General features: G+C 47.4%; 1 protein-coding gene across 6 annotated transcripts in view; it reads left to right on the top strand.

The window, feature by feature from the left end:
- Nucleotides 1-25,479, top strand: part of Tnip1 (TNFAIP3 interacting protein 1) — a 51,995-nt gene that overhangs the window by 22,719 nt on the left and 3,797 nt on the right. For all 6 annotated transcript variants that reach the window (XM_047554965.1, XM_047554964.1, XM_047554963.1 and 3 more), the window contains 12 exons: nt 2,058-2,143; nt 3,599-3,682; nt 6,040-6,231; nt 10,087-10,181; nt 11,998-12,112; nt 16,105-16,194; nt 17,605-17,670; nt 17,867-17,998; nt 21,248-21,376; nt 23,898-24,029; nt 24,482-24,607; nt 25,227-25,292. In XM_047554965.1, coding sequence (XP_047410921.1) covers nt 2,058-2,143; nt 3,599-3,682; nt 6,040-6,231; nt 10,087-10,181; nt 11,998-12,112; nt 16,105-16,194; nt 17,605-17,670; nt 17,867-17,998; nt 21,248-21,376; nt 23,898-24,029; nt 24,482-24,607; nt 25,227-25,292 — 1,313 coding nt within the window. The remainder of the gene's footprint in view (nt 1-2,057; nt 2,144-3,598; nt 3,683-6,039; nt 6,232-10,086; nt 10,182-11,997; nt 12,113-16,104; nt 16,195-17,604; nt 17,671-17,866; nt 17,999-21,247; nt 21,377-23,897; nt 24,030-24,481; nt 24,608-25,226; nt 25,293-25,479) is intronic.

The following is a 25,479-nucleotide window of genomic DNA, read 5'->3' as shown; positions in this document are numbered from 1 at the left end:
CAGACCCCAAACTGCCTAAACCCTTAGTAGTAAATTCCCCTTTTCATTCTGAAACCCACATACCCCCTCATTTATCCTTAGTCACAGACCACCCTCCCATTCATTTTTGGTTACAGCACCCCCAGAAGGTCCTATCTGAAAAAGACTTTAAAATATCTTGTTAAACTGGTCATGCTGGCACACAGCTGTAATCCCAGCCCAGGAACATTGAGGCAGGAAGATTGCACCTTCGGGGCCAGCCTGGGCATCTAGCAAGATCCCGCCTCAAAAAAAAAAACTAGAAAAAAAGGGTTCGGGATGTAGCTTAGTGAAAGAGTGCTTGCCTAGCTCGCATAAGGCCCTGGGTTAAATTCCCAGTGTAGAAGTCATCATCATCTTGTTAAAAATGGCCAGTGACTCAGCACTCCTGAGGCTGTGGCACACATTAGTAATTGATCACAGTGATCCTCTGCATACAAGACCTCAGGACCTTTATCAGCAAATTTATTCAGCAGATATTTTATCATCAGCTACTGTGTGCCAGGCACAGCCCTCCAGCAGCTTGCTGCCTCAGAGTTGCCACATGAGTTGCAAGCTCTCTGGCCTAGCCCCCTTCTTCTACTTTACATTTAGGGAAACTAGGACCCAAAGAAGAGTCAGGACTTGGCTGTTAGCCTGCTGTAGTGTATTCAGATGTCCAAGCCCAGACCACCTGTTAAAGGGTCATGGTGACACAAGGCTAAAGTGCTGTGTGTTCACCACACCAGCCTGTCTCCACAACTAGGGAAAGGTCTAGAACCAGGCAGGAAAAGATTCTGCACATGGACTCAGATGCCTCCTGTGCTTCTCCACCTTATGACTTTGGTCCAGGCCAGTATGACAGCCTTCCATTCAACCGGTGGTAACATTTGCTGAATGGCCAAATGGAGCTGCAATCAGTGGACTTTTCCAACCTCCACTTGTCCATTCAGCAATGTTTTCTGAGTCCCTGAGGAGTACAGGTCTAACCCCAGAGTGAAGCAGAGCATCCTCAGGGGCTTCTACAGCAAGGGCCCCCGGGGGTTGGGGAAGTAGAGCTGAGTTTGAGTCTTCCTTTTGCAGTTGCTGGTTGTGTATCTATGGCCAAGTTGGTGCCCTTGTGTTTTAGTCAGCTTTTTGGCTGCTTGACTAAATGACCCAGCCAGCACAACTGTAGAGGAAAAGTTTATTTGGGGGCTCATGGTTTCAGAGGTCTTAGTCTTAGTCCACAGAAGGTTGGCTCCATTCCTCAGGGCCCAAGATGAGGCTGAACATCATGGCAGGAGAGAGTGGCAGAGGGAAGCATCTCGCATCATGGTGATCAGAAAGCAGAGAGAGAGAGACTCCACTCTCCAGATACAAAACTATACCCCATAGCCACGCCCCAATTCCCACCTCTTCTAGCCACACCCTACCTCTTCAGTTAATCCCATCAGGGATCAATTCACTGATTAGGTTAAGACTCTTACAACCCAATCATTTCTCCTCTGAACCTTCCTGTATTGTCTCACATGTGAGCTTCTGGGGGACACCTCACATCCAAATCATAACACCTTGTCAAGCCTCAGTTTCCTTACTTATAAAACAGGTATATAGGGCTGTCACAAAAATAGCCAGGCAAATAGTTTGTTTGTTTGTTTCTTTGTTTGTTTGTTTGCGGTGCTGGGGATTGAACCCAGGGCATTATGCTTGCGAGGCAAGCACTCTACCAACTGAGCTATATCCCCACCCGGCAAATAGTTATTACAAATACTTTGTTAATTATAAGTGAGTGTCCTTATCATCATTAAGGTAGGTCCAGGGTAGCAAGGAGCAGTGGCCACCTTGGGATTTTCCCAGTAAGTCCAGGGAAAAGCATCTCTGCTCAGGCTTTGTCCCCATCATTCCAGGGCTCATTGTCCTCCCAGTCTAACCAGTCCTAATGGGACTGCCTCCCGTTCCCTGATTCAAGTGGAGAACTCTGTCTGAGAGCTCTTCTGTCTAGCACTGTCCTTGAGGGGCTGGTATCTGGGCTTCTCCCCTTCCCAATCTCTTCAGCCATGCTGTCTTGGTTTTTCCAGGAGAGGACATGAATACTCCGGCACCTCCCGCTGCCCCTGCATGCCCCAGTGACAAGTCAGCACCTGTCCCCAAACCTCCATCCAGTGTAAGTTACATTTGGAGTTGTGGCTGGAGTTTGCCTGACCTCAGGGTCCCACTGGCAGATACCAGACATAAGGAAAGAGGGATGAGTCATGAAACTGCATTCTGATTTGCTTGGTGATATTGAGCAAGTCAATCTGAAGCTTTATGAAGTATCAATTTCCCCATTTTGAAATGAAAGTTATAGTTAAAACTACCAGAAAGACCTTGGTATAGCCAAGAAGTTTTTCATTTATTTGGTTCCTTAAAGTTAAGTATGCCCTGACTACACAGTGTTAGGAAAATAGAAATATGTGACCTAGAACTCACACTCTCAAGAAGGCTCAGAAACCCATCTCCTGCAGATTTGGCTTGAGAAGTTTTGTTTGGTACTCTTAAGACTAGAAAGCACCCAAGGGATCATATAGTTTAGCATCTTCATTCTAAAGATCAGGTCTAGGAAGAGAAGGGTATTTTTCCAGGTCACACGAGTAACTGGGAAAATATAGAGGGGAAAGGATTTTCAGGAAAGGTCTAAGACCAGAGTTGGGATCATGTAGCCATGAGGCTCAGATGAAAGCTGGGCAGTTTCTCCCACTATCCTGCCCCATCCCAGGACAAGGGGAAGACTGAAATAGTTTTTGCAGGCCAGGTTTAATGAGAATCTTAGAGCCACATGGAGGTTCACATGGACCATGGATCTGTCAGTTGGTTGAGCAACCAGTGAATTCCACTTGAAATGTCAGAGATGTGAAAAAATATGGAATTGGTTGGCCACCTCGGATTTGGGTGAATTTTAAAACGTCTTCATGTTTGTAGAATTTGGGACTTTTCTCAGATCAGTTCACTCCTCTGAGATCTCCTGGATTGAGTTGTCAGGGCCAACACAGGACCTTGCTTGATGGAGGCCATAACACCTGCTGTGTGTATCAGCGGAGCACCAGTCAAACATATCTAGACCTAGGAGACAGCTCTGGTGCCATAGCAAGAACTGCAGTCTTGGGTCCAGTCCTGAATTAGTACTAACTATAAACTGTGTGACCTCAGTCTCTTCATCTGTTCAAAGGGGCTATAACCCTTGGACCTGCTTCATGGTTTACTTTGAGAAATAATGAAGTTCATAAAAACATCTCAGAAGTATAAGACCTTTAAAATATGTGACCCTGAAACACTAGCAGTTCCAGGTCAACTAGTCTAACATCCCTATTTTACAGATGAGGAAATTGGCCCTGGAATATGACCCTCAGATCACAGATGGTATGGTGTTTATCAGGGGTCCTACTGTGTGATCTCACAGGAGCAATGTGTAACCATCCATGAGTTCAACTGGGCTGGCTCCCTCTGTACACAGTAGGCTAGATATAAACTGGATGTGAGATGAGATACCTTCTTTTGTTCTCCTTGCTTGTCACTCTCAGTAGTGGGTCTCAGAAGAGGGCTGGTGTGTCTTCTCTTGGGCAACTCCTAACTCTCTTCACAGGGGACCTCTTCTGAATTTGAAGTAGTCCACACTGAGGAACAGAATTCTCCACCAGAGAGCCGTGGCCACATCAGAAACACAATGGTGAGTGGATGGCCAGGGCCCCTGAGCACGTTCTGTTGTTTCCTCTCTGTCTCAGTCACTTGTCCCTGTGTGAGAGGCATGTGTACCACTCGGATCCCTTGGGTACTCTGGAGTCACGTGGGGACACAGAGGGGCCATAGCAGGGGGTACTTCTCGCTCTCATATGCAAATCCCTGAGTCAGTGACTTCCCCTTCTAGGGCACAAAGGCATCTGACTGTTGTGAAAACCTGGGCACTCTGCCAACCCTGTTGGGCTCTGGGCTAGTCACCTCCACACATTATGACTCAGCCCCTTGGGTCTGCAGGCTCCTAGTTTGCAGGGAAAGAAAGGGTCAGGGAGGCCCAGGGCCACTTAAGTCAGGTGATTTACCCTTCTGTGCAGGCTTCTGTCTTCTGCCGGGCTCCCCTCCCAGGTACGTGTTGGAGTTTAACCTTTCAACATAGACATACAGACCACTGGTGTGTGTGTATGTGTCTACACGCCCTTCTTCCAGCTCTCGAGCAGCTCATGGAAGATGCTCTGCCCAGCATCTGCATTCCATACCTCACAACACTTGCTGCCTTTATCCCAGCTAGTCATCCTTCTGTCCTCTTAAAATGACAAACTTATTGATCTGGAAGATTCTTAGAGGTTTTGAATTCCTACCTTCTTCTCCCTCCCCTTCCACTGGGAATGTTTGTTTGTTTGGTAGGTTTTAATCATTATTATTGCCAGAAATACATGATCCAACTCTTCACTGTTACTCTGATCCCTACTTGCCAAAAAATTTGGGTGGCTACTGCTGCTCTTATATGTCAGTTCCCACTCAGGAGTCCAGCAAGTGGCCATTCAGCATGCCTTCAGTTACAAGAGACTTATAACCACATCAGGCAGCTCTGAGTGTTAGAAAGGATCTCTTTGCTTTGTGGGACCTCACGTCTCATGTCCTGTCCTGTCCCTAAGGGCTGTAAGATGCTGGCTGAGGAGATGAGATTCCCAAGGTCTCACCTTGGACCAGTAACTGTATCTCTTTAAGAAGTTCCTTCTTGGTCCTACACTGTGCTTCCTCTACACAAAACAAAACTAGACTGCCTCCTGCCCTCTGGAAGCTTGTGGGCTAGTTGGAGAAATCTGAGGGATTCAAAATCCTTCATGAGCCTCGAATAGAGCAGCATTGGCCACCTCAGATCCTGTGTGGAGAGAGGCTGCAGAGTTGAAAAAGCAGCACTGTCTCTAGTCAGAGTACAGTACTTACATGAAATCAGCATTTGCTGACAGTCCAGTTGCTGCAGAGTTCAGAGAAGCAGGAGGTCTGTGAGGCAAAGCAGTTGGTTGCCACTGGGGAACTTCGGTTCTAGTCCTAGCTCTGCCAGTGACTCACTGGGTGGCCATGGATGGGTTCCTTCTCCCCATGCTTCAGTTTCCCATCTCAAACCCCAAGGTCCCTGTAGCTTTGATGTCCTGTGATTCCCACAAATGTCTCGGGGAGGCCTGCTAGAGAAGCCAGATTATGGGCAGGGTGGGAAAAGGCGAACAGGACTTGTAGAGTCAAAAAGGACAATATGTAACAAAGCCTGAAAAATCAGGGGCCTGGTGTGTGGCCTCAGGCAGGCAAAGGTAGGGAGGCTGGCCAGATGCACTGCGTTGGGATCTGCTCTGTAGGGTCTTGGAGCCCTGCTTGATGCAGTCAGTGATAGGGTACCTCTGTGTGTCCTTGGGCAAGATGAGGCATGACTAAGGCAATGTGTGGTGCGAATGTTCTAGAGCAAGCAGGAGAGTAGGGTTAGACTCTCTGACCCAGTCGGTTCCATTCTTATGTACTCTACTCGGTTAGAATTCTTTGAAACATCTATAGCTGTGATTCCTAACCTGTTTTGAATCTTGGGCCCTCTGAGAAGCAGATGACTACTTGGAACATTCCCCAGAAGACACAGAGTCATGGCTCTCTGGTTTCCCTGAGCTAAGAAAGCGGTGTATAGAGGGATCCCCCTTCTCTGGGACTGCCACTGTTGTGCATTAATTCCTCCTTATCAGAAGCCTGTGAGGTAGAAGGGAGGGCAGGGCTGTGTACTTTTAGTAGATGAGAATGCGGAGGCCAGGGGAAATGTGATTTCCCACAGGCCTTCAGCAAGGCTTAGAGTGTGGGAGGAAGGTGGCCCTGTGCTGTTGAGCCAACCAGTGGCCTGAGAGTTCTGGGTCCTGCCCTGTGAGTCAGCCCCAGACAGGGAACCTGCGTAACTGGAGAATTTCCATGGGCTGAGCTGGGGTCACAGGGGGAAACTGAGTCATGGAGAATGGGGAAGCAGTGGGAGAATGGGCTGGCAGTGCCTGCTCAGGCCTGGATGAAGAGTGCTCCACATCCCCATCCCCCCACCAGGATCTAGGTCCCCTGCCCCATGAGGACAGCAACCTGATGCTGCACCTGCAGCGACTGGAGACAACCCTGAGTGTGTGTGCTGAGGAGCCAGACCACAGCCAACTCTTCACCCACCTGGGCCGCATGGCCCTGGAGTTCAACCGGCTGGCCTCCAAGGTGCACAAGAATGAGCAGCGCACCTCCATCCTGCAGGTGAGGCAGGCAAGGGGGAGCCGCCCTATTCCCTCCCCACCCTCCAGCCCTTCCTGGGACCCTGGGGTACCATGGGGACCTCTGTTTCAGCAGACTTTGGTTCTTTTGTTCCGGGTGGTGAATGGAGTAAGGGAGTTGCGGGTAGGTAGGAGGAAGAGGAAGGAAATGAGGAAATTCGAGGTGGGCAATGCAAATCGCATGGTTGGGAATACCCTGGGGGCTGTGAATGGGGCAGACTGGTTGTGGTCCCGCCTCTTCTGCACAAGCAAGTAGAGGATGGAAGGGAACAGAGTTCAGCTCCTCATGTGTTAGGACCCCTGAGGCAGGAGCAGTCTTCATCCCCACTTCCACAGGTTGTTAAACAGCCCCAAGAAATGATACTTTTTGCCCAAGGTCACCCATCTGCCAAAGGGTAGAACTGGAATTAGAACCTTGATCTGTCATATTCCAAAGTTGGTGTTCTTGGGTACTGGGGATTGAACTCAGGGTCACTGGACCACTAAGCCATATCCCCAGCCCTATTTTGTATTTTACTTAGAGACAGGGTCTCACTGAGTTGCTTAGCGCCTCACGTTGCTGAGGCTGACTTCGAACTCACTATCCTCCTGAGCTGCTGGGATTTCAGGCGTGTGCCACTGCACCCAGCTCAAAGTTCATGTTCTTAACCACCATCCCAACCTGCCTCCCCGATTGAATTCTTTTTAAAAACCTCCCTGTGTGGTGTACAGTGGTGCATGTCTGTAATCCCAGTGCCTGGAAGGCCGAGGCAGAAGGATTGCATGTTCAAAACCATCCTCAGCACCTTTGTAAGGCCCTAAGCAACTTAGTGAGACCCTCTCTTAAAATTAAAAACAAAAAAGACTGGGGATTTGACTCAGCGATAGTGTCCCTGGGTTCAATCCCCAGTACCCACACCCTCCCTGCCCACACCAAAAAAGAGCCTCCCTGTGCTGGGCAAGGGTCAGATTCCCTTGCTAGGCTGGGACTTATATGGTCCTTGCTTCCCTTTTTTTTTTTTTTTTCCCCATCCATAGACCTTTATTTTATTTATTTATAAGCAGTGCTGAGACTCAAACCCCGTGTCTCACACATGCTAGGCAAGCCCTCTACCACTGAGCCACAACCCAGTTCAGAGCATCCACATTTTAGCTCATATAGGAGCTAAATAGATTCTGGGCTTCCTAAAAAGGTCCCCACTGAACCTCTGTTATTTTTTTTATATCAGGCTCCTGTTTGTTTTCGTTTTATCTGTTATCATAGTTTACAATGATTTATTAGGCGGTTTGTTTCCTTATCTTTTTCTTCTTGTTCTCCGTGCTAGAACATGAGCTTTATGCAGAGGGCAGGTACCTTAGCCATCATATTCACCATTGTATCCCAGTACTCAACACTTAGCACATTTGAGTGAATGAAATGAGTGAATGAAAGATTGAACAAAACAAAGAAATAAAACTCACAGGTGAGCTCTCTTAGCCCCTGTGATGGAAAATGATCCTCTTTGTGACCTTCAGTGTTTCTATCCTGGGCCATTTTGTGCCCAGGACATTTGCCTAGAGACTCCAAGTAACAGCCTCTGTTCTGGAGGGGCAGGGCAGCAGGTGAGGCCTTTTTCTGGCCCTCCCTTAGTGATCAGGAGCAGGACATTCTGTTCTCTGGAGGCCCCGCCCAGGACCATGGCACCCTTGTATTTACATAGCCTGTGGGTGGAGGTAGATTAATCCAGTTTCTCCAAATGCAGTCATTGGTTTTGTTTCTTGGTTCATTCAACAAGCATTCAGGGCCAGGTGTGGCACAGGACTCTGCTAAGGCCTTTGGGGGAACCTGTAACAGCAGTTTTCTGTTTCCTCTGGCCCCACAGGGTGCAGCCACCCTCCAGTGCAAGGCTTTCGCCTCCATTCAGACCTTCCAGGACTCTCCTGCATTAGTCAGAAAGGAGACGAGAACTCTGGAATCTCCCCAGATAGTATGACAGAAGGTTTCCCTCCTGTTCTGGAGGCAGGGGTTTATTTTTGCTCCACATCCTTCCTTAGAGTCCCAGACCACAGGGGTGCCCCATCACAGAATACAAAGTATCCTTGTTAACCCTCCTGGGGAGAAAAGCGATTGCACCACTATCCCCAGCCTGGGAATGGAAGGGAGTGGTGCAGAGTGTCTAGGGAGCCAGCATCCCTGCCCCAGCCGACTCCCAGGCTTTCTCTTTGACTCCACTTCTCCCTTCTCTGCTCTTTCAGCACAAAGGGAAGTGATGCCAGATGGAGTATAATCCCCAGTAGTGATTTTTCTTTTCTTTTTTTGGTTCTGGGGATTGAACCCCAGGGGCACTTTACCACTGAACCACATCTCCAGTTCTTATTTTTTTATTTTGAGACAGGATCTCACTAAGTTACTTAGGGGTCTAGCTGAATTTCTTAGGTGGGCCTCAAACCTTACATTCTCCTGCCTCAACCTCCCAACTAGCTGGGATTACAGGCTTGTGCCATGGCACCTGGCTTCCAGTGGTGAGTTTTTATTTATTTATTTGTTTGTTTGTTTATTTATTTATTTGCTACTGGGGAGCCACATCCCCAACTCTTTTTATTTTTTATTTGAGACAGGACCTTGCTAAGTTGCCTAGGGCCTCAGTAAATTGCTGAGGCTGACTTTGAACTTGTGATCCTCCTGCCTGAGCCTCCCCAAATTGCTGCTGGGGATTATAGGTGTGCACCATGGCTCCCAACTCCAGTGGTGATTCTTAACAGCAGTTTCCCTCTTTAAAATAAAGGTGAATTAACTTAACTTTGGTTAAGTTGTAAAGCACCCATGAGGTACTGCATGGACAAGCACCTAGCCACATAGCTGGCACACTCTAGGTGCTCAATGAGTATTTGTTAGAAGAGTGAGCTACTCCATTTGACACTGTTTGAGCACTGGGAGCATCTGCCCCTCCCCACCTGGAAGGCCTTGCCTGGTTCCCAATATAAGTCCTCCCCTGTCAGGTGGCAGATCATTCCCGACACTTGCACTTGGTCTTACTCATCTCTCACAATAACCCTGAAAGGAAGCAGAGAAGGACAGTTGTAGGGGAAGGGACAAATCTCAGAAGTGGAGGGTGAGCCACTGCTTGAGGTTTGACCCATCTTGTCTTCTGACTGCCTTTGGCCATGCTGGAAGCCTGTCAATACCTGAAAATTGATGCACCTCGCAGGCTGCGGTGGACTCGCCTGTTCACTTTTCATTCTTTCATTTATTAAACCACTTGGTCATATGTTACTTCAACAAGTCTGAGCTGGAGATCTGGCAGTGAGCATGAGAGTGGGGAGGAGACCTGGCCTTCTGGGAGTGCACAGACTGGTGGGCAGTGAGGGAGATGGATGTTAACAGTGACACAGTTATTCAGCTTTCTTTGTCACAAGTATACGAAGGGCGAGAGCAGAGCCTACAAGTGAGGACAGTGGAAGTAACCAGCTAGGTATAGCCAGTCTTCTCTGAGAAGATGGCATTTCAACTAAGTCTTAAAGAAAGAGAAGTTGGCCAGGGGGGAGCTGGTAGGGAAGAATGTTCTGGGCAATAGGAACAGTGATGAAGGAAGAGGGGATGGAGCTTTCTGGTGGGGGGTTGGGGAGAAGACTGGGAGGCCTACGACTGATTCTTGGTCAGGTGTCCTTACAGCCTGCTCCCAAGGGAGAAGATGCATGGAGGAGCCTGAAGGGGCCAGCTGGCCTGGCTCCTAGCTGGTGCGAAAGTGTTTGAGTGAGGCCAAAGAGGATGAGGTTTTGGGACCTGGGCAGCAGCAGCACTCCCCTGTCCCCCTATGTGAACCTGCATTTGTGATGTACCCTCTCCTTACCTGCCCTTGCCTACCTGTCTGCCCTGCAGACCCTATGTGAACAGCTTCGGAAGGAGAATGAGGCCCTGAAAGCCAAGCTGGACAAGGGCTTGGAACAGCGGGACCAGGCTGCGGAGAGGCTGCGGTAGGCCCAGGCCCCTCAGAGAAGGGGTGAGGGTTAAGGGGTGGGCGGAGGGAGTGAGGGTGGTGCGTGGCACTCACTTCTGGGATGAGAACTCAGGACTCTGGAGACCTGATGCTCGTAACCCTGTTTGGATGCCAAATCTCTTGGTCCTTCTCCTTTGGGCTCCTTTGGTATTTCTCTCTGGCTCTTCTAATACTTTGGTAGTGTCCATGTATGGAATACCTTGAGAACTGCAGAAAAAGGTTAGTACAAATTGCCCTTCTGATGTGGGAACTTGCCTCCTTAGCCTATTAGTTGTCCTGCAGGCTGTGAGGGCTCAGAACTTTGCTGCCCCCTGCTGGTCACCATCCTGCCCCACTGGGTTTTCCTGAGAACATCAGATCTAATCTGAACTGAGGCTTCAGGACATTACAGATTTATACTCCAGCCCTCCCTCCTCTGCAAGGCAGAGCTGGCCAGTCTTAGGACTAAGACTGAAAACATCCCTAAAGGAGAATCCTGGAGACATCTCTGTGGGCTTCCCTAGAGATGGGACTAGCTGTTTCACCAAGGCTTTCTGACCAGGATGTGAAGTAGGCCCAGGATCACACCCAGAGAAGCACTGTCCTTGACTGTAAAAGCTGAGAAAGCCCTTTGCAGTCATGCAGACCAACCCCTCATTGCGTGAAGAAAAACAGACCTAGAGAGAGGCAAGGGACTTGCTGTGGGTCTCACAATAATATCCTGGGTCTCCTTGTGCTTTCATTAGGGTGGCTGCAACTCTTGCCAACACTGTGGTCCTGGGTAACGTGAGCGCTGAATCCCATTGAGTACCAGCTGGGCTTAGTACATGCGGGGGAGGACTGTGTCAGCAAGCAAGACTTGTCACTGTCTCCACCCCCCCACTCTCCCTTTATTACAATCAGTAGAAAGTAATAACTTTTCAGTGCACCACAATGATGTTTAACCACTGAACCCCAGGACCATTTTGAACGAACTCATCTTTATTAACTTTTGGATGAACAAGTAGTTGGTGTTTTATAGCCATGCTGACTCCATCCTTGAATCTAAAAACTCAGGCTAGAGGAGACTCATGCATTAAAAGGCAAAAGTACAGGCAGAACAATGTTAGCTAATGCCTGTAATCCCAGCCTCTTAGGAAATTGAAGCAGGAGAATCACAGATTCAAGGCCAGTCTCAGCAAAACTTAGCAAGACCCTGCTTCAAAACAAAAATTTTAAATGCAGGCAATGTAGCTCAGTGGTAAAGCACTTGCCTAGCATGTGCAGGGGCCTCAGTTCAATCCCCAGTATCGCAAAAATGGAAAGCAGCATTACCTATCCTAAATAGAAGATAACTTTAAAAATAAATCCAGTGAAAATGAAAAGATTTTAATAGGTGATGGCTAAATCCCATTGCCAACAAAGGCTCTGAATCCTGCATCCTCCTCTTTCTGCATTAACACAGGATATTAGCACATGTTAATGAGGTGCTCAGGACCAGTCCACCTTTCTTCTGCTCTACCCAAGACATAGGGAAATAACTGGAGAGGGTGGAGCTTCTCACTAGAATATGACCCAGGGTTATTTAATACATGTTTGGTTATATTCTGAAGATCTCGTGTATATAGTCATACCAAAACCAGGGAAACCCTGCGGTTAAGGACCAAGACCTCTAGGAAGCGCATAGAGATGCCCCTCAGGATTCAGGATTCTCCTTTAGGCATGTTTCAGGATCTTGATGTGCTTCCCAGGGCACCTCTGCAACTCATGTGAAGCCCTGTTGGCTCTTTAACCTAGACCTGCTATTGTGACTTCTCTGTTTGCCTCCAACCCAGGGAAGAAAATATGGAGCTTAGGAAGTTGTTGATGAGCAGTAGCAACAAAGAGGGTTCCTGCAGCTCCCCAAAGTTGGAGCGTGCCAGCAAGAAGGGCATGGCTGGACAACAGCAGGTATGTGGTCAGAAATTCAATAGCATCCTCAGTTGCTGGTACCCAACACCATCCCTTCACCACCTCCACTGATAGTTTACTGCCTCCTGCACAAAGTTCCACTGGGAAAAAGTTCTAGTTGGTAGATGGCAGTTCCATAGCTTGACTGACATCTGCCTCCCTGGAGCTTCCTCTCCTCAGCTTTTATGCTGCCTTCAGCCCCACACAATGTCCCATTCCCTGGAACACAAGCTAAGAACTGCTGGCATTGCATAGCTCCGTGGCCCCCACAGGCCTTCTCCTCTCCTGGCTAAATAGTGGCAGTTCCTTCAACCATTGCTTATAGAAGGTAGCACTGAGTCTTTGGCTCAGTCTGGGCACTATTCCCTAAACGAGTCGTTTGTCAAGATATTTCTTAAAGGGCAGCTCCCAAAAGTCAATTTAACATACCTGTATTCCAGGCAGAATTAGGGTCTAGGGTTGAGCAAGCTCCTCTGGGCATTCTGCTAATAAGCTCCTGTGATTACACCACTAAAGCCTCTGGTGCTGGCTAACACTGGCATGGTCTGGTAATGAGGCAGAAGGGCTGGCCCACTTCCCCTGCTGCCTCCACTTCTAGCCCTGGCTCACAGCCAGGTCCCAAGAGCCTTTTTCCCAGTCTTTATCATACCCCTGAGTCCCAACTCTTTATCATCTAACAGCTACATAGTAACTCAATGTCTCTGACAAACCCCACTCCTATGAAATAGTAGTAATTACCTTAATAACTTAATTCCTTGTTACTATGTGGCAATATAGAGTTTACCTAGGGCTTTCAAATCCATTATCCCATTTGGGGCTCCTCTCTACACTGGGGTATGCAGGGCTGGGACCCTTCTTCCACTTCACAGCTGTGGCAAGAGATTTAGAGAGGTCATATGTCATCATGCAGTCCAGATTCCTGAGTCACCTGCTATCAAGCAGGTGGGCATAGCCAGGGAAGCACATTGCTAAATGACCAAAGTCTGCTCATCCTGTCCTTCTGAATCCCAGCCCATGAAGCCCTTCTCTTGTTCCATTTGCCCCTCAACTCCTACCTTGCTTGCCCTCTTAAGGAAGTGGCATGTGGACTCTCCCGATCTGCTGAGTCACCTCAGGTATGGAATTCTGTAGGCAGACCTTTTTGCTTTTCCAAAGCCCTTTGTACCATCTTATCTCACTTGACTTCTCTTGAAAGGCCAGAGGCTCTTACTGGCCTGTCAGAAAGAAGAAACGATTTGTCCATGCACCTAGGACCTTGGGTCCATAAGAGGCATGTATTCCAGGAAGGTGTGAAGCCTGTGCCTGGCTCTACACATGGCTGGAATACTGGCTCCACCTCAGCTCTGTGACCCTGGACAAGTTACATATAACACTCTGGGCCCGTTTCCTCCTCTGTAAAATGGAGATGTAACACCTCCCACAAGGGATTGTTAGGACGATTCCGTGATACAGATGGATATGCAGTGGCTTATTGGAGTAAATGGTAAGCATTAGCTGTTGCTTTTAATGGCATATTTGATGTCAGCAGCCAGGTCTGCTAACCTACTCTTCCTCTTGGATTCCTCTCTCAGTAGAGGTTCCCAGCACATCACCCAGGAGCCTGGCATTCTCCCTCTTCCTTTTTTCCCAGTAGCCATCAACATTGGCAGATAAGCACAGCTCCCCTGCAGGAGGCAGCAGGCTCCAAGTGGGGAGCCTCCCACTTCTCAAAGAAGGTGACCTTACCTGGAGAGCTCCCTATTCCCTGCCTCGCTTCTGCTGCCATGGCGTTGTTACAGGCCTTAGCCTGTAGGGGGCACTTGAGCCTCACAAGCTCTATCTCCAGACCCCACCCAAGCCTAGGAGAGCGTGGAGGTGAACTGGAAGGCAGGGGATAAAGAGTATAAAAACAGAATATGACTCCAGGACAAATTGAAGTCAGAAGGTGAACTCAAACATCACAGGTCCAGATGGGGCCTGCAGAGACCGTCTCCTGCTCATCTTCTAACATGAAGGGCCGAGAGGGCCAGGTCTTGGCCTGCCTCAGAGAAGGGCTTGGACTTAGAGCCAATGCTCAAGTTCCATACTCACTGTTCTTTGGTTTCACCTAATACTTCTTATTTACTTATTTTTATTTTGAAAACTTTTCATTTTGAGATAACTTTATACAGACAAACAAAAAATAAAATAGTTAAGAGTTCAGTTCTCACATCTCCTTCCTTTAGCTTCCCCTAACATTAACATCTTAAATAACCATGATTCAGTTATAAAAACTAAGAATTAACCACATTACCATGCTGTTAACTATGCTGAAGACTTATTCAGATATCACTGGTCTTTCACTCATGTCCCTATTTGTTCTGGAATTTAATCCAGGGTCCCACGTTGCATTAAGTTGACACATCTCCTTAGTCTCCTCTAGTTTGTGACAGTTCTCATCTGTTCCTTATGTTTCCTTCCCTTGACACTTTTGAGCTATACTGGCTACTTGTTTTGTAGATTGATCCTCAGTTTGGGTTTACCCGATGTCTTCCAAAGATTAGATTGCAGTTGCAGATTTTGGCAGGAGTCTCACAGAAGTGACCTGAGTACACAGGTGCAGTTTGCTGGCCCCTCTCAGTACCTCATGTCAGAGGTTCATGATGTCGGTACATCTTACTACTGCTAACTGTGATCACCTGACAGAGGTACTGTCAAGTTGCACCACAATAAAAGTGACTTATTTTCCCTTGGTAATTAACAACTATTTTTGAGGAGAAACTTTGAGACTATACAGACACCCTGTTTCTCCTTAACTTCACTCATCAGCACTTGCCTAGCACATGCAAGGTACTCACTAGTGGATCTCACCTGCAGTATTTATTACTATAACTATTTTTTTTTTTTTTTTTTTTAGTTTTTTGATATGATATGAACCCTGGTGGGGCAGGGTCGCTTAACCACTGAACCACATCCCCAGCCCTTTTTATATTTTATTTAGAGACAAGGTCTCACTAAGTTGCTTAGGGTCTGTCTGCGTTGCTAAGGTTCACTTTGAATTTGTGATCCTCCTACTTCAGCCTCCCAAACTGCTGGAATTGTAAGTGTGCACCACCATGCCCAGTCATTACTGTAGTATTTTTTAACAATGATTTTTTATTTCTCTCATTCTTTCCATATTTATCCCTTTTCCCCTATTTATTTATTTCTTCAGCTATTTCTGCTATCAGTATGGACTCAAGGATATTTGTTTTGTACCTTGATTTGTAATCTAATTCTGTTTTGATTTAGCTGTTCAAATTGTTAAGCTTTAGCTTGGAAGCTCTTTCAGGTTGTGCCTTGTGGCCCTTTGACATGCCTCTTTTATTATTTATTATGGTTGTTGTTTTTATTATTATTATTATTATGAGCACTCCCTTACTTTCTGGCACTATAGGATGCTCCAAATTCAATTTATATTTTCTCTGGCTCTGCTCTGGAATTCACTTCTCCAAGGACCCCTGATTATTTTTACTGGAAAATGATATTTAGAAACTAAGCTGTGGGCACTAGGTGTACTCACAGCTACGGGAGTGTCACAGTTTTAGGCCCTTCCAGAGGACAGAGCTAGGAAATACATATTTGTGTACCCGTCTTGCATACACACACACCTTTGTTTCATTCAAAAAATGTTTTTAAATAAATATTTTATAAATCTCTAATTCTTATAAGTTTTATAATTCTTTAACAGCTATGTAACTCTTAGCTTTCAGGCCAATATGTATTTAGGGCCAATATGAGTGTAGGGGAGAGGGACCAGAGGGGTGAGAGCAGGGAAGGCAGCTGTGGGGAGGGAGCAGCGTCTGGCAGCCACCATGAGTCAGAAGCAGGGAATGGTCTCATCATGGACTTCCAGAAGGGGGAAGTCATGGTTAGGGTGGTTATTGGTGTTCCGGTGGGTGGGAGGGGTAGGGAAGTAGGAGATAGAGGGCTAGAGGCATAGAGATGTATGGGTGAGACAATTTTTGGTAAAGACCCTCTGTGTTTCTTCTCAGGCTAATGTAATGGCAGGTAAGGTCCCGGAGGTGGGGGCCTTGGGTGCAGCCGAGAAGAAGGTAAAGATGCTGGAGCAGCAGCGCATGGAGGTAGGTAGCTGGGGGGGTAGTCAGGAAAGACCTTTCTTCCCTCCTGATGAAACCCTGCCTGACCTTTAGGCTCCAGTTGGTCCCAAGTTACCATGGGGAGTTGCCATGGTGACCACTGAACCGTACACCCAAGGAAGAGATCTGCTGTCCCTCTTGACCTGCCCAGAGGTCACTCTGAGGAGATGGCATTTGTGGTACAGCCTGAAATTGTTGGGGACTATGGAGGGGTTTAAGAAGGCTCCCAGAGTACACAGTGGCTGGTGGGAACAGGTGATAGCTCAGGTACGTTTCAGCATTGGGGATAGGGAACCCCTCTGTCTGCACCTGCAGCTCAGGGAGGCACTGACGTGAAGGAGGACCCTGTGCTCTCCTGTAGCACAACTTCCCACTGGCCCTGAGTCTCCAGAAGTTCAGACTCTCCCCTGGTATCTTGTGTGTCTTCCTCCTCCACCTGCCTCCCCCGGACAGTGTGGTCTTTCCAGGCCTAGATAAAAACCTAGTTCCTTTCTAGTGGACCTTGGTACCGTCCCTCCTCCCTAGGCCCCTTTGCACTGCTCAGGTCCTTTCCTGGACCCTGAGCCTCTGCCCCTCTGTCCTTCCTCACATCTGAAAGTTTGTTACATGCATATTAATTTTAGGTTATTTTTGTTTGTATTAGAAGGAGTTTCTTTTTAGATTTCAAAAGTAATGCAGTGCTCATTATTAAAAATAGAATCTCATCTCCTAGAGATAACAGCAACTGATACCAGTTTATTGCATATTTGTCAGTTTTTTTTTAATGCATAAAAACAAAATGATAACAAACTATAAATTACTTTTTTCTTTTAAAATTAGCTGTCTTGGAGGGTATCTGTTTACATCTGTATATGCCATATTCCTTCAGTTCTAAATATTTTTATCATATATAATGTTTCTGAAATTGGGATACCCTTTCCCATTGTTTTATTTATTTAATGAAGTAGAATTGGTTTTCTCCCCTGAGAAATTGTTACATCAAGAGTCTGACATGTAATTAGTAATATCTTTGAACTAAGAAAATGTAGTAGATGTCTTATTTTCTGAATACTTACATTATCTATTTACATTATAATTTACTTAACCTATCTTTTGCACAGATGTTGGCCTCTGGATTTTTTTTTTTTGTAATATAAACCTTGCTGAGATGATCAGACTATATATATTTGCACACTGTGTTGTTTTCGTTGGTTAAATTTTTCAGAGTGGAAGTATTGAGTTCAAGATATAAAAACATGAAATTTTAATTCATAATCCAAATTGCCTTCTGAAGAGGTGCATGCTCCATGATTTTACACCAAAATGATTACTGTTTTCACATCCTAGTGTTGACTAAGACATGGAGTTGGTGCTCCATGATCCTTCTCTGCTTCTAAACCCCGGCTCTCCCCACAGCTACTGGATGTGAACAAGCAATGGGACCAGCATTTTCGGTCCATGAAGCAGCAATACGAGCAGAAGGTAAGGTGGGGATTCTTCTGTGCCCTCAGGGCATACTCAGTCTTCATCTTGATGCTTCCTTCTCAGCAGTTTTGAGCCTTGGGGAAAGGCCAAGCCTAGCCCCAGGATGTTCCAGAGGAGCCAAGCCCTGCCCGTGTCCTAGGCACTTCCCATACCCCTGCCTTCATGCACTCCCTTTCTCTGCCTTCAAACCCAGGTCACTGAGCTGCGCCAGAAGCTGGCAGACCTGCAGAAGCAGGTGACGGACCTAGAAGCTGAACGGGAGCAGAAGCAGCGCGACTTTGACCGCAAACTCCTGCTGGCCAAGTCCAAGATTGAAATGGAGGAGGCAAGCATGACCCCCATGCCTTGTGATTGCAGCACTTCCTTCCCTTTTAGCCACCAGTCGCAGGAATTAGTGAGCCAGGGGTGGAGTCAGGATGCCCAGGTTCTAGTTCAAGGGCTCTAGAGCTGTGACCAAGGACAGAGGCATTTTCCTTTCCTGTGCCTCAGTTTCCCTTCTGAAAATGAAACGATTAGATTAGCTATTGCTTTTCCAAATTTTCTTGTTTTCAGTGAGATTTGTTCAATTACAATCTTACAGACTGATGTATATTTTCTCTCATGTGGAAGAGGAAAGTGGAAAAGAAAGATGGAGGGAGGGGGCCTCATGAAAATCAAAGGGAGATGGGTAAAGGAAAGGGACAAGGGTAGGAGGCGTGGAGGGAGGAGGGATGTACTGGGGAGTGATGTTGGCCAAATTATATTGTTATATTGTGCACATGTACAAATATGTAACAACAGATTCCATCATTATTTACAACTGTAATGCACCAGTAAAAAAATGTGCAGAGAAAAAATTCCCATGAGGCATCACAAGTAGTTAAAATTCCGCAATTGTGATTGGTTATTGCAGATTCTCACATTTCAAGCTCTCTTAAGTGGACTTGATCTAGATCTATAAACGTATAGAAAAACTGTTGTGAAAAGAAAGATTACACCCTAAATTCATAAGAGTAACCTTGTGACTAAGCATGCCCATGTGTGCACATGTGCAATGCTTAAATGTATGTGACTATATGAGCAGGGGTCTTAAAGAAAGAAGAGAGGCAGAGGCTGACCTATAAAAGCACTTTCTTTTATTCTATTTTATTTCTAAATGGCAAAACCATTTAGAGAGTCACATATGAAAAAATGGTTTGCTCTGCAGTTGCTTTTTAAATAATTTCGTATTTTCTCAAAAATTATCAAAAAACTTATGGAAACATTTCTATAAGAAATAGAAAGTACAGGGGCTGGGGTTGTGCCTCAGTGGTAGGGTGCTTGCCTAGCATGTGTGAGGCACAGGTTTGATTCTCAGCACACATATAAATAAATAAGTAAAATAAAGGTCTGTTGACATCTAAAAAAATAAATACATAAATAGAAACTGCACGGGGAAGCACATGTTATGAGAGTGATCCAAGAGGGCACAGTGACACATTCCTATAATCCCAGCCGTTTGTCTAGTCAGTTTTCACCAGAGCATGCCCCAAGAGATTCAGTGTGAACCATCCAACCCTGCCCTGACTGGGGAAAAGATGCTAAACAACTAACTGGAGTACAAGTATATTAAGTACTACAAAGAAGTTACAGGAATCAGAGAGTGGGCGTAAGGGGGACCAGATTCATTCTAGAGGACCATAAGCCAGTTCTTGAAAAATGGCATCTGCTATAGCATTTGTGACTAATGCATCCAGGGCCCTGCAGGATCGTGAAGCAGCTTGAAGAGGAAAGGCCATGTGACTCCCAGACCTTCAGGGTTTTATGTATATCACCAAGTCTTCCCCTTCATGGGAAATGGACATGGGCTTCTTTTTTGATTGTGTGCTGGGGATTAAGCCCAGGGACATTTTACCACTGAGCTACATCCCTATCCCTTTTTATTTTTTATTTTGAAACAGGGCTCAGTAAGTTGCTAGGGGCTCACTAAGATACTGAGGCTGATCTTGAATTTGCAGTTCTCCTGCCTCAGCCTCCCAAGTCACTGCAGATTATAGGCATTCACCACCACACCCAGGTTTGCCTAAATTTTTAAAAGGATGTTTTAAACATTAATTGCATTTCAGAGTTTCTTCCATAAGCATGTGGCACCTAGGAGGCTTATCTGGGCAGCCAGCCTGAATCTGTGACCATCTCCTGCCTTACCTTGAAGATTTAGTTAGGGAGGATACCACCTCGGTTTTCTCATGAGTGCATAGTCATGTCCGGTGACTCGCAGCCAGGCGTCCTGGCTCTTAGTCCCCTCACTCACTTTGGTATGTGAGACAAACCCCTGGAATCTGACAGTGGGATGTTTCCAGACAGTGTGTGGTCCCATAGATAAGCACCTGGCACTCTATAGAGACCATGCCTCATTCTAGAGGCTCTTAAGCAGGCACTCCAGGGCAGCTGCCATGTGTTCAGACAAGGCTGCCCTGAGCCATCTCTGACTGGAAATAGCTCACCCACTAGTTTGTAGAATAATGAGTAAAGGTCACACAAGGATGGTTGAATGCTGACCCTGTGGTCTGTCTCCTAATTCTCATCTGTGAATGCATCATTATAGAATATTGACACACTACAGATAATGTGAAAGCTTTCCTGGAATACTTCCCACCCCAATTCTGGGCCTTCCCCAGTGGTAACCCCTGGTACCATTTTGGTACATGTATTTCTAGACCTCTTCATTTGTACACAGAAATACAGTTTACTTGGGGTGTGCTTGCTCTGTCCACTGTAGAGTGCTGCTGTGCATTGTTTTAAATACTTCCTTTGAACAGAAGTAGAAAAAGGAATGGGCACCTGGGTTCTAGCCCAGAATACTGTGGCCTTAAGTAAGTCACCTCCCCTCTCTGGACATTCATTTCCCATTGATTATGGGGCCTGGAACTTTATGCTCTCTCTAGTGACCATACTTGCTGGGGATGTGATGCAGAAACCCTGGTTCCCTAGCAGCTATGACAGAGGTGCCTCAACCTTGGCCCCTTCCCTGGTTTCTTCTTAGTTGTGTCTTTCATTTAACTCCACAGTACCTTGTGTGTTTCTCTGTAGACGAACACCTGCCAGGTGTTACATTGATGTCCTTAAGTATCATCTCTCCTCTAAACTAAGACTGTACAAGCTGAAAGCTTCTTTAGAAGTTGTCGATAGTTCCTCACTCCCCATGGATCACAGAAGACCCCTGTGTGAATCTGGTAGAACTTGGTTCTCCCTAGAAATTTGCACACAATTATACACTCAGTTTCAGCACAGCTCTCCCAAGATCCCTCTGTGACTCACGTTAAGAACCCTTTTACCCTTAGCATTTAAGTAAACTCAAACAAAAGGGCTAGGACAGTGTCCAGGACCTCTGCTGGTTGTTGGAGTTGCTGGTGTCAGAACTTAGGGTCTTTCACTCCCAAGCATCTCTTCCTTGAGGGCGGGATTGTGTGGCATTACCATATTTTTACCAGGTGCCTTACTCGTGAGCATTGCATGATGGTGACTGAGAGAGAGAAGCACACACGAGTGAGGGCTGGGCAGGCAGGGCAGGGCAGGGAGGGAGGCTCCCTGCTTATCCACCCTGTGCTCCCTGCAGAATGACAAGGAGCAGCTGACAGCAGAGGCCAAGGAGCTGCGGCAGAAGGTCAAGTACCTGCAGGATCAGCTGAGCCCACTCACACGGCAGCGAGAGTACCAGGAAAAGGAGATCCAGCGGCTCAACAAGGTAGGCATCTTGGCTCTGGGTCCCTGGCTGGGGAGGGCAAGACCTGCCCCACTGCTGGTGTCCTCAACCTAGGAGGGTTGACTTGTTGGTCAGTGAGCTGGCATCACAGTTGCTGCCCCCTCTGCTGTTCCCTCCCATGCCCTGAGTGGTTTAGCCCTTGCTGGAGCCTGGACTCAGTCCTTCTCCAGACCTTTGCACCTGCTGCCTCTTCCAGCAGTGCCAGCTTTCACCCTGATAGCCAGCCCTGCTGATAGTTCAGGGTGAGCTTTAGCATCACTAACTAGCAAAGTCTTCCCTGGATGTCTTTTAGGTCACCTTGTTTTAAACTCAGAAAATACCAGCAGCTTCTCACAGACCCCTTCTCATGTTCCCTGGTGACTCCTTCTTCCACTGTCGTCCCATCTAGCAATGAGAGGCTCACATCCTCCCCAGGGTATTTACTCCAGTGCATCGCCCAGTGCTGGCACCAAGCACATGTGTTCAGGAAACACTCACTGAAGAGAATAGATGAGCACAGGCCCCAGGGTCTCACCCTTGTGAAGTGGGATCTCAGGGAACAGGTACCCAGGGTAGAGGCTGGGTGAACTGGAAACCCTCTGGTCTGTACCAAGGTGAGATGGGACAGGCCTGGCTGGAGCCTGGTTCTAGACCCAGCTTAGCCACTCTAGCCTCTCCAGGCCTCACTTTGCCATCTGAACCCTGGTGGGAAGCATTGTAGCCCTGCTTTACCTCCAGCACAGGGGTTAAGGGAGAAGCTGGCAGGAGGGAGCTTTGAAAGGAAACTCTCAACAGGCCAGAAGGGGTGTTCATTTTGTGGCTCAGCTTTGCCTTCTGTGCTAATTGTTTTTCCTTTCCCTCTATCTCCTGACCCTGTTCACAGTGGGCTCTGACGTGAGTTTGCTTTTCCCTGGGTTGAAGCCCTACTACGACAACTCTTTCTATTTGTTTTTTGTTTGTTTGTTACATTGCTAGGGATTGAACCCAGGGCCTTGAGCATAACTAGCAAGTACTTTACCACTGAGCTATATATCCCCAGCCCCTCTATTTGGTTTTAATATTTTCTAGGCACTGATTCAGGGCCTTGGGACCGGTTCACCAGGGAGAAAAATGATCTGTCCTGAGCTGGGTGGGTTGGAGTTCTAAATCCAGGCAGAGTACTGCCCATGTTGCTGATAAGTATGAACCTGTAGGCATTCAGAGACATTATGTGAATGAGTCATGCAAGGCAGGTAACCTCAGGCAGGCCTCTCTCTGTACCTGGACCTCAGTTTTCTCATCTAAAAAACAGGGTGGAATAGGAGAATAAAGTGAAGCCATCACTTCCCTTCAGAGCATCCTGAATTTGCTACTGGTTTAGCACTTTCCTCATTTGTGGGGAGCTAGGACTGAACAGGGATCCAAGTCCCAGCTGGGAAAGGCCTGTTTCCCCATGAAGACAGAGACATTGTAGGTAATGCCGAGGCCTGGCATGCAGAGATCCTGCTAGTCAGGGGCTGAAGTCCGAGTGGTGATGAAGGTGACCAGCCTTGAGAAATGTTCCAGAGCTCTAAAGTTAACAGTTAACAGGGTTAAAGGAGAAAAGCAGTTAATGGAAGCCTTTTAAGAAGATGTGAGCATACTGTTTAAACATTTGGTGAACATGATAGATTAGGGGTGCTTTTCTGTTTTTATTTTCAAGTATTATTTATTGATGTTTTGGTTCATCTTCAATATTAGAAAGGTAAAATATTACATAAGAAGAAATTAAAATCCTGTATAGTGTAACTACAAAAGGGTTAAAGTAGAAGGGCTGGCTTGAATGGGAATGGGTTGCTGATGTTGAAGAATCCAACAGAAGCTGAAGAATCTCAGGGCAGCCGGGTGTGGTGGCACAGGCCTGTAATCCCAGCAGCTCAGGAGGCTGAGACCAGGAGGATCACAAGTTCAAAGCCAGCCTCAGCAAAAGCGAGGCACTAAGCAACCCTGTTTCTAAATAAAAAATACAAATAGGGCTGGGGATGTGACTTGGTGGTCGAGTGCCCCTGAGTTCAATCCCCTGTACTGCCCCCATCCCTCAAAAAAACGAACCTCAGAGCAGGGCAGTTGTCCAAGGGACTGAAGCTTCTCTCAGAGACCTCAGATTCTTTCTAGGTCTCAATACAAAGAATTGAGCTGCACCTGTGAAGAGGAGACTTCCCCTTCTACACGAGGACCCCAGTTTAGCCTGCCGTTTAGAGCATGTGCTGGGTGTGAAACCCTGCCACTCACTAGCTGTGTGACCCTGAACAAGTCACTTTGGGTCTCTGAGCAGCATTATTCACATGTGTAAAATGGGGGTAATGATCAGAGTCTTTCCTTCACAGGACTGTGGAGAGGCTCCAATGAGGTGACATGTCCAAAATGTTAATAAACAGGGCGGCATTTATAAAGCAGTACTGGTGGTGATTATTACATCATGAAGAGGGTCCCCGAGGATGACCTCCAAAGGGACCTGACTTCCAGGGGTTCCCAGTGATTCTCCCCCTTCCGTACCTAATCCCAGGCTCTGGAAGAGGCACTGAGCATCCAGGCCTCCCCGTCATCGCCACCAACAGCTTTTGGAAGCCCAGAAGGAGCTGGAGGCCTCCTAAGGAAACAGGAACTGGTGACACAAAATGAGTTGCTGAAACAGCAGGTGAGGCTCTGGGGGAGCCCATCCTCTGCCTGAACACCCAAAACCCAGGGAGAACAGCGTGTCCTCTTCTCTCAGAGCCAGCAGACCTGAACTCCAGTGTACTGCCATGGTTCTGTGGCCTCCGTGGCTCTACCTCTCTGTGGGCCTCAGCAGATGAAAGGATTGGACTGGTTGATGGCTTTCAGCCTTTTATATTATGTTTTTTAACATGAATTCTTCATTCAAATACAGTCCTGCCTTGAAGCCCAGAATGTAAGACAGAGGGGCACAGAACTGCTCTGTTTGAAGTCTGTTCCCCCAGCTTCATGGGAACTCTAGGTGCACCCATCCCATTCCCTGGGGTGACCCTGACACCCCAGTTGCCTCCAGCAGGCAGCATGGGGTCTGGGCCTGAGCAGTCAGAGTTCCTGTTGAGATGCCCACTCCCCCACCCACCCCACTGTGCCCTCCAGGTGAAGATCTTTGAGGAGGACTTCCAGAGGGAGCGCAGCGACCGAGAGCGAATGAATGAGGAGAAGGAGGAACTGAAGAAGCAGGTGGAGAAACTGCAGGCCCAGGTCACCTTGTCCAATGCCCAGGTGGGAGCAACTGGACCAAGGAAGGGGCATCAGCCTGTCCTTATGGGGAGGGGGAAGAATTAGAGGGTCCTGATGACTTTCTTCGTCAGGACACTTACTGGTTCCTCTCCAGCTCTGCTACCAAACCTCTCTATGACCTTGGCAAATCCCTTACCTTCTGACCCTATTAAAAATGCAGATGTGGAAGAATCCAGTAGAAGCTAAACAATCTCAGGGCAGGGCAGTTGTCCAAGAGATTGAAGCTTCTCAGAAACCTCATAGTCTTTCTAGGTCTGGATACTAACTCTAAGGTGTCCCCAGTTCCGACTTTCCACAATCAGTTTTGGTGCCTACAGGAACAAATTTAGGAGTTGGCCCTTATCCACCCACTTGCTCACAGTGGAACTGAAAGAAGTTAATACAGAAGCAAAGAGGCTCACACAAACCCTGCTGACCCCACAGCTAGTAGCCTGGGCTGTGCTGTGCCCCTGGGGGTCTTTCCTGGGACTAACCCAGGCACAATGACCTGGGGAGGTTCTCAGGGCTTCAGCCGGTCCACCTTCTGGGCCAGTTAGGCACTGGGCCCAGTCCTGGCCAGGAACCACATAGGCCAACAGGCTTCTCTTTCTCCCTTCTCCAGCTTAAATCATTCAAAGAATTTGAGAAGGCAAAGGAAGCCCTCAAACAGCAGAAGAGGAAAGCAAAGGTGAGCAGCTTGAGGGAAGAGGTAGCACTTGGCACATCTTACCTTCTCCAGGGGTGCCATCTGGTGGGAGGGGCTGTGTGCCGACGTTCTGCCCAACTCACCAATGAGATGAAACAGACACAGGCAGGGCAGTCATTGGCTCAGAGTGAGTGCTTAGGACACAGCGGCTGTCGTCATTGGTACCTGT

Source organism: Sciurus carolinensis, chromosome 6, assembly GCF_902686445.1.
Source record: "Sciurus carolinensis chromosome 6, mSciCar1.2, whole genome shotgun sequence".
NCBI classification, from domain to species: Eukaryota; Metazoa; Chordata; class Mammalia; order Rodentia; family Sciuridae; genus Sciurus; species Sciurus carolinensis.
Note: the sequence above shows the minus strand (reverse complement) of the source record. Positions and strands in the feature narration are given on the sequence as shown.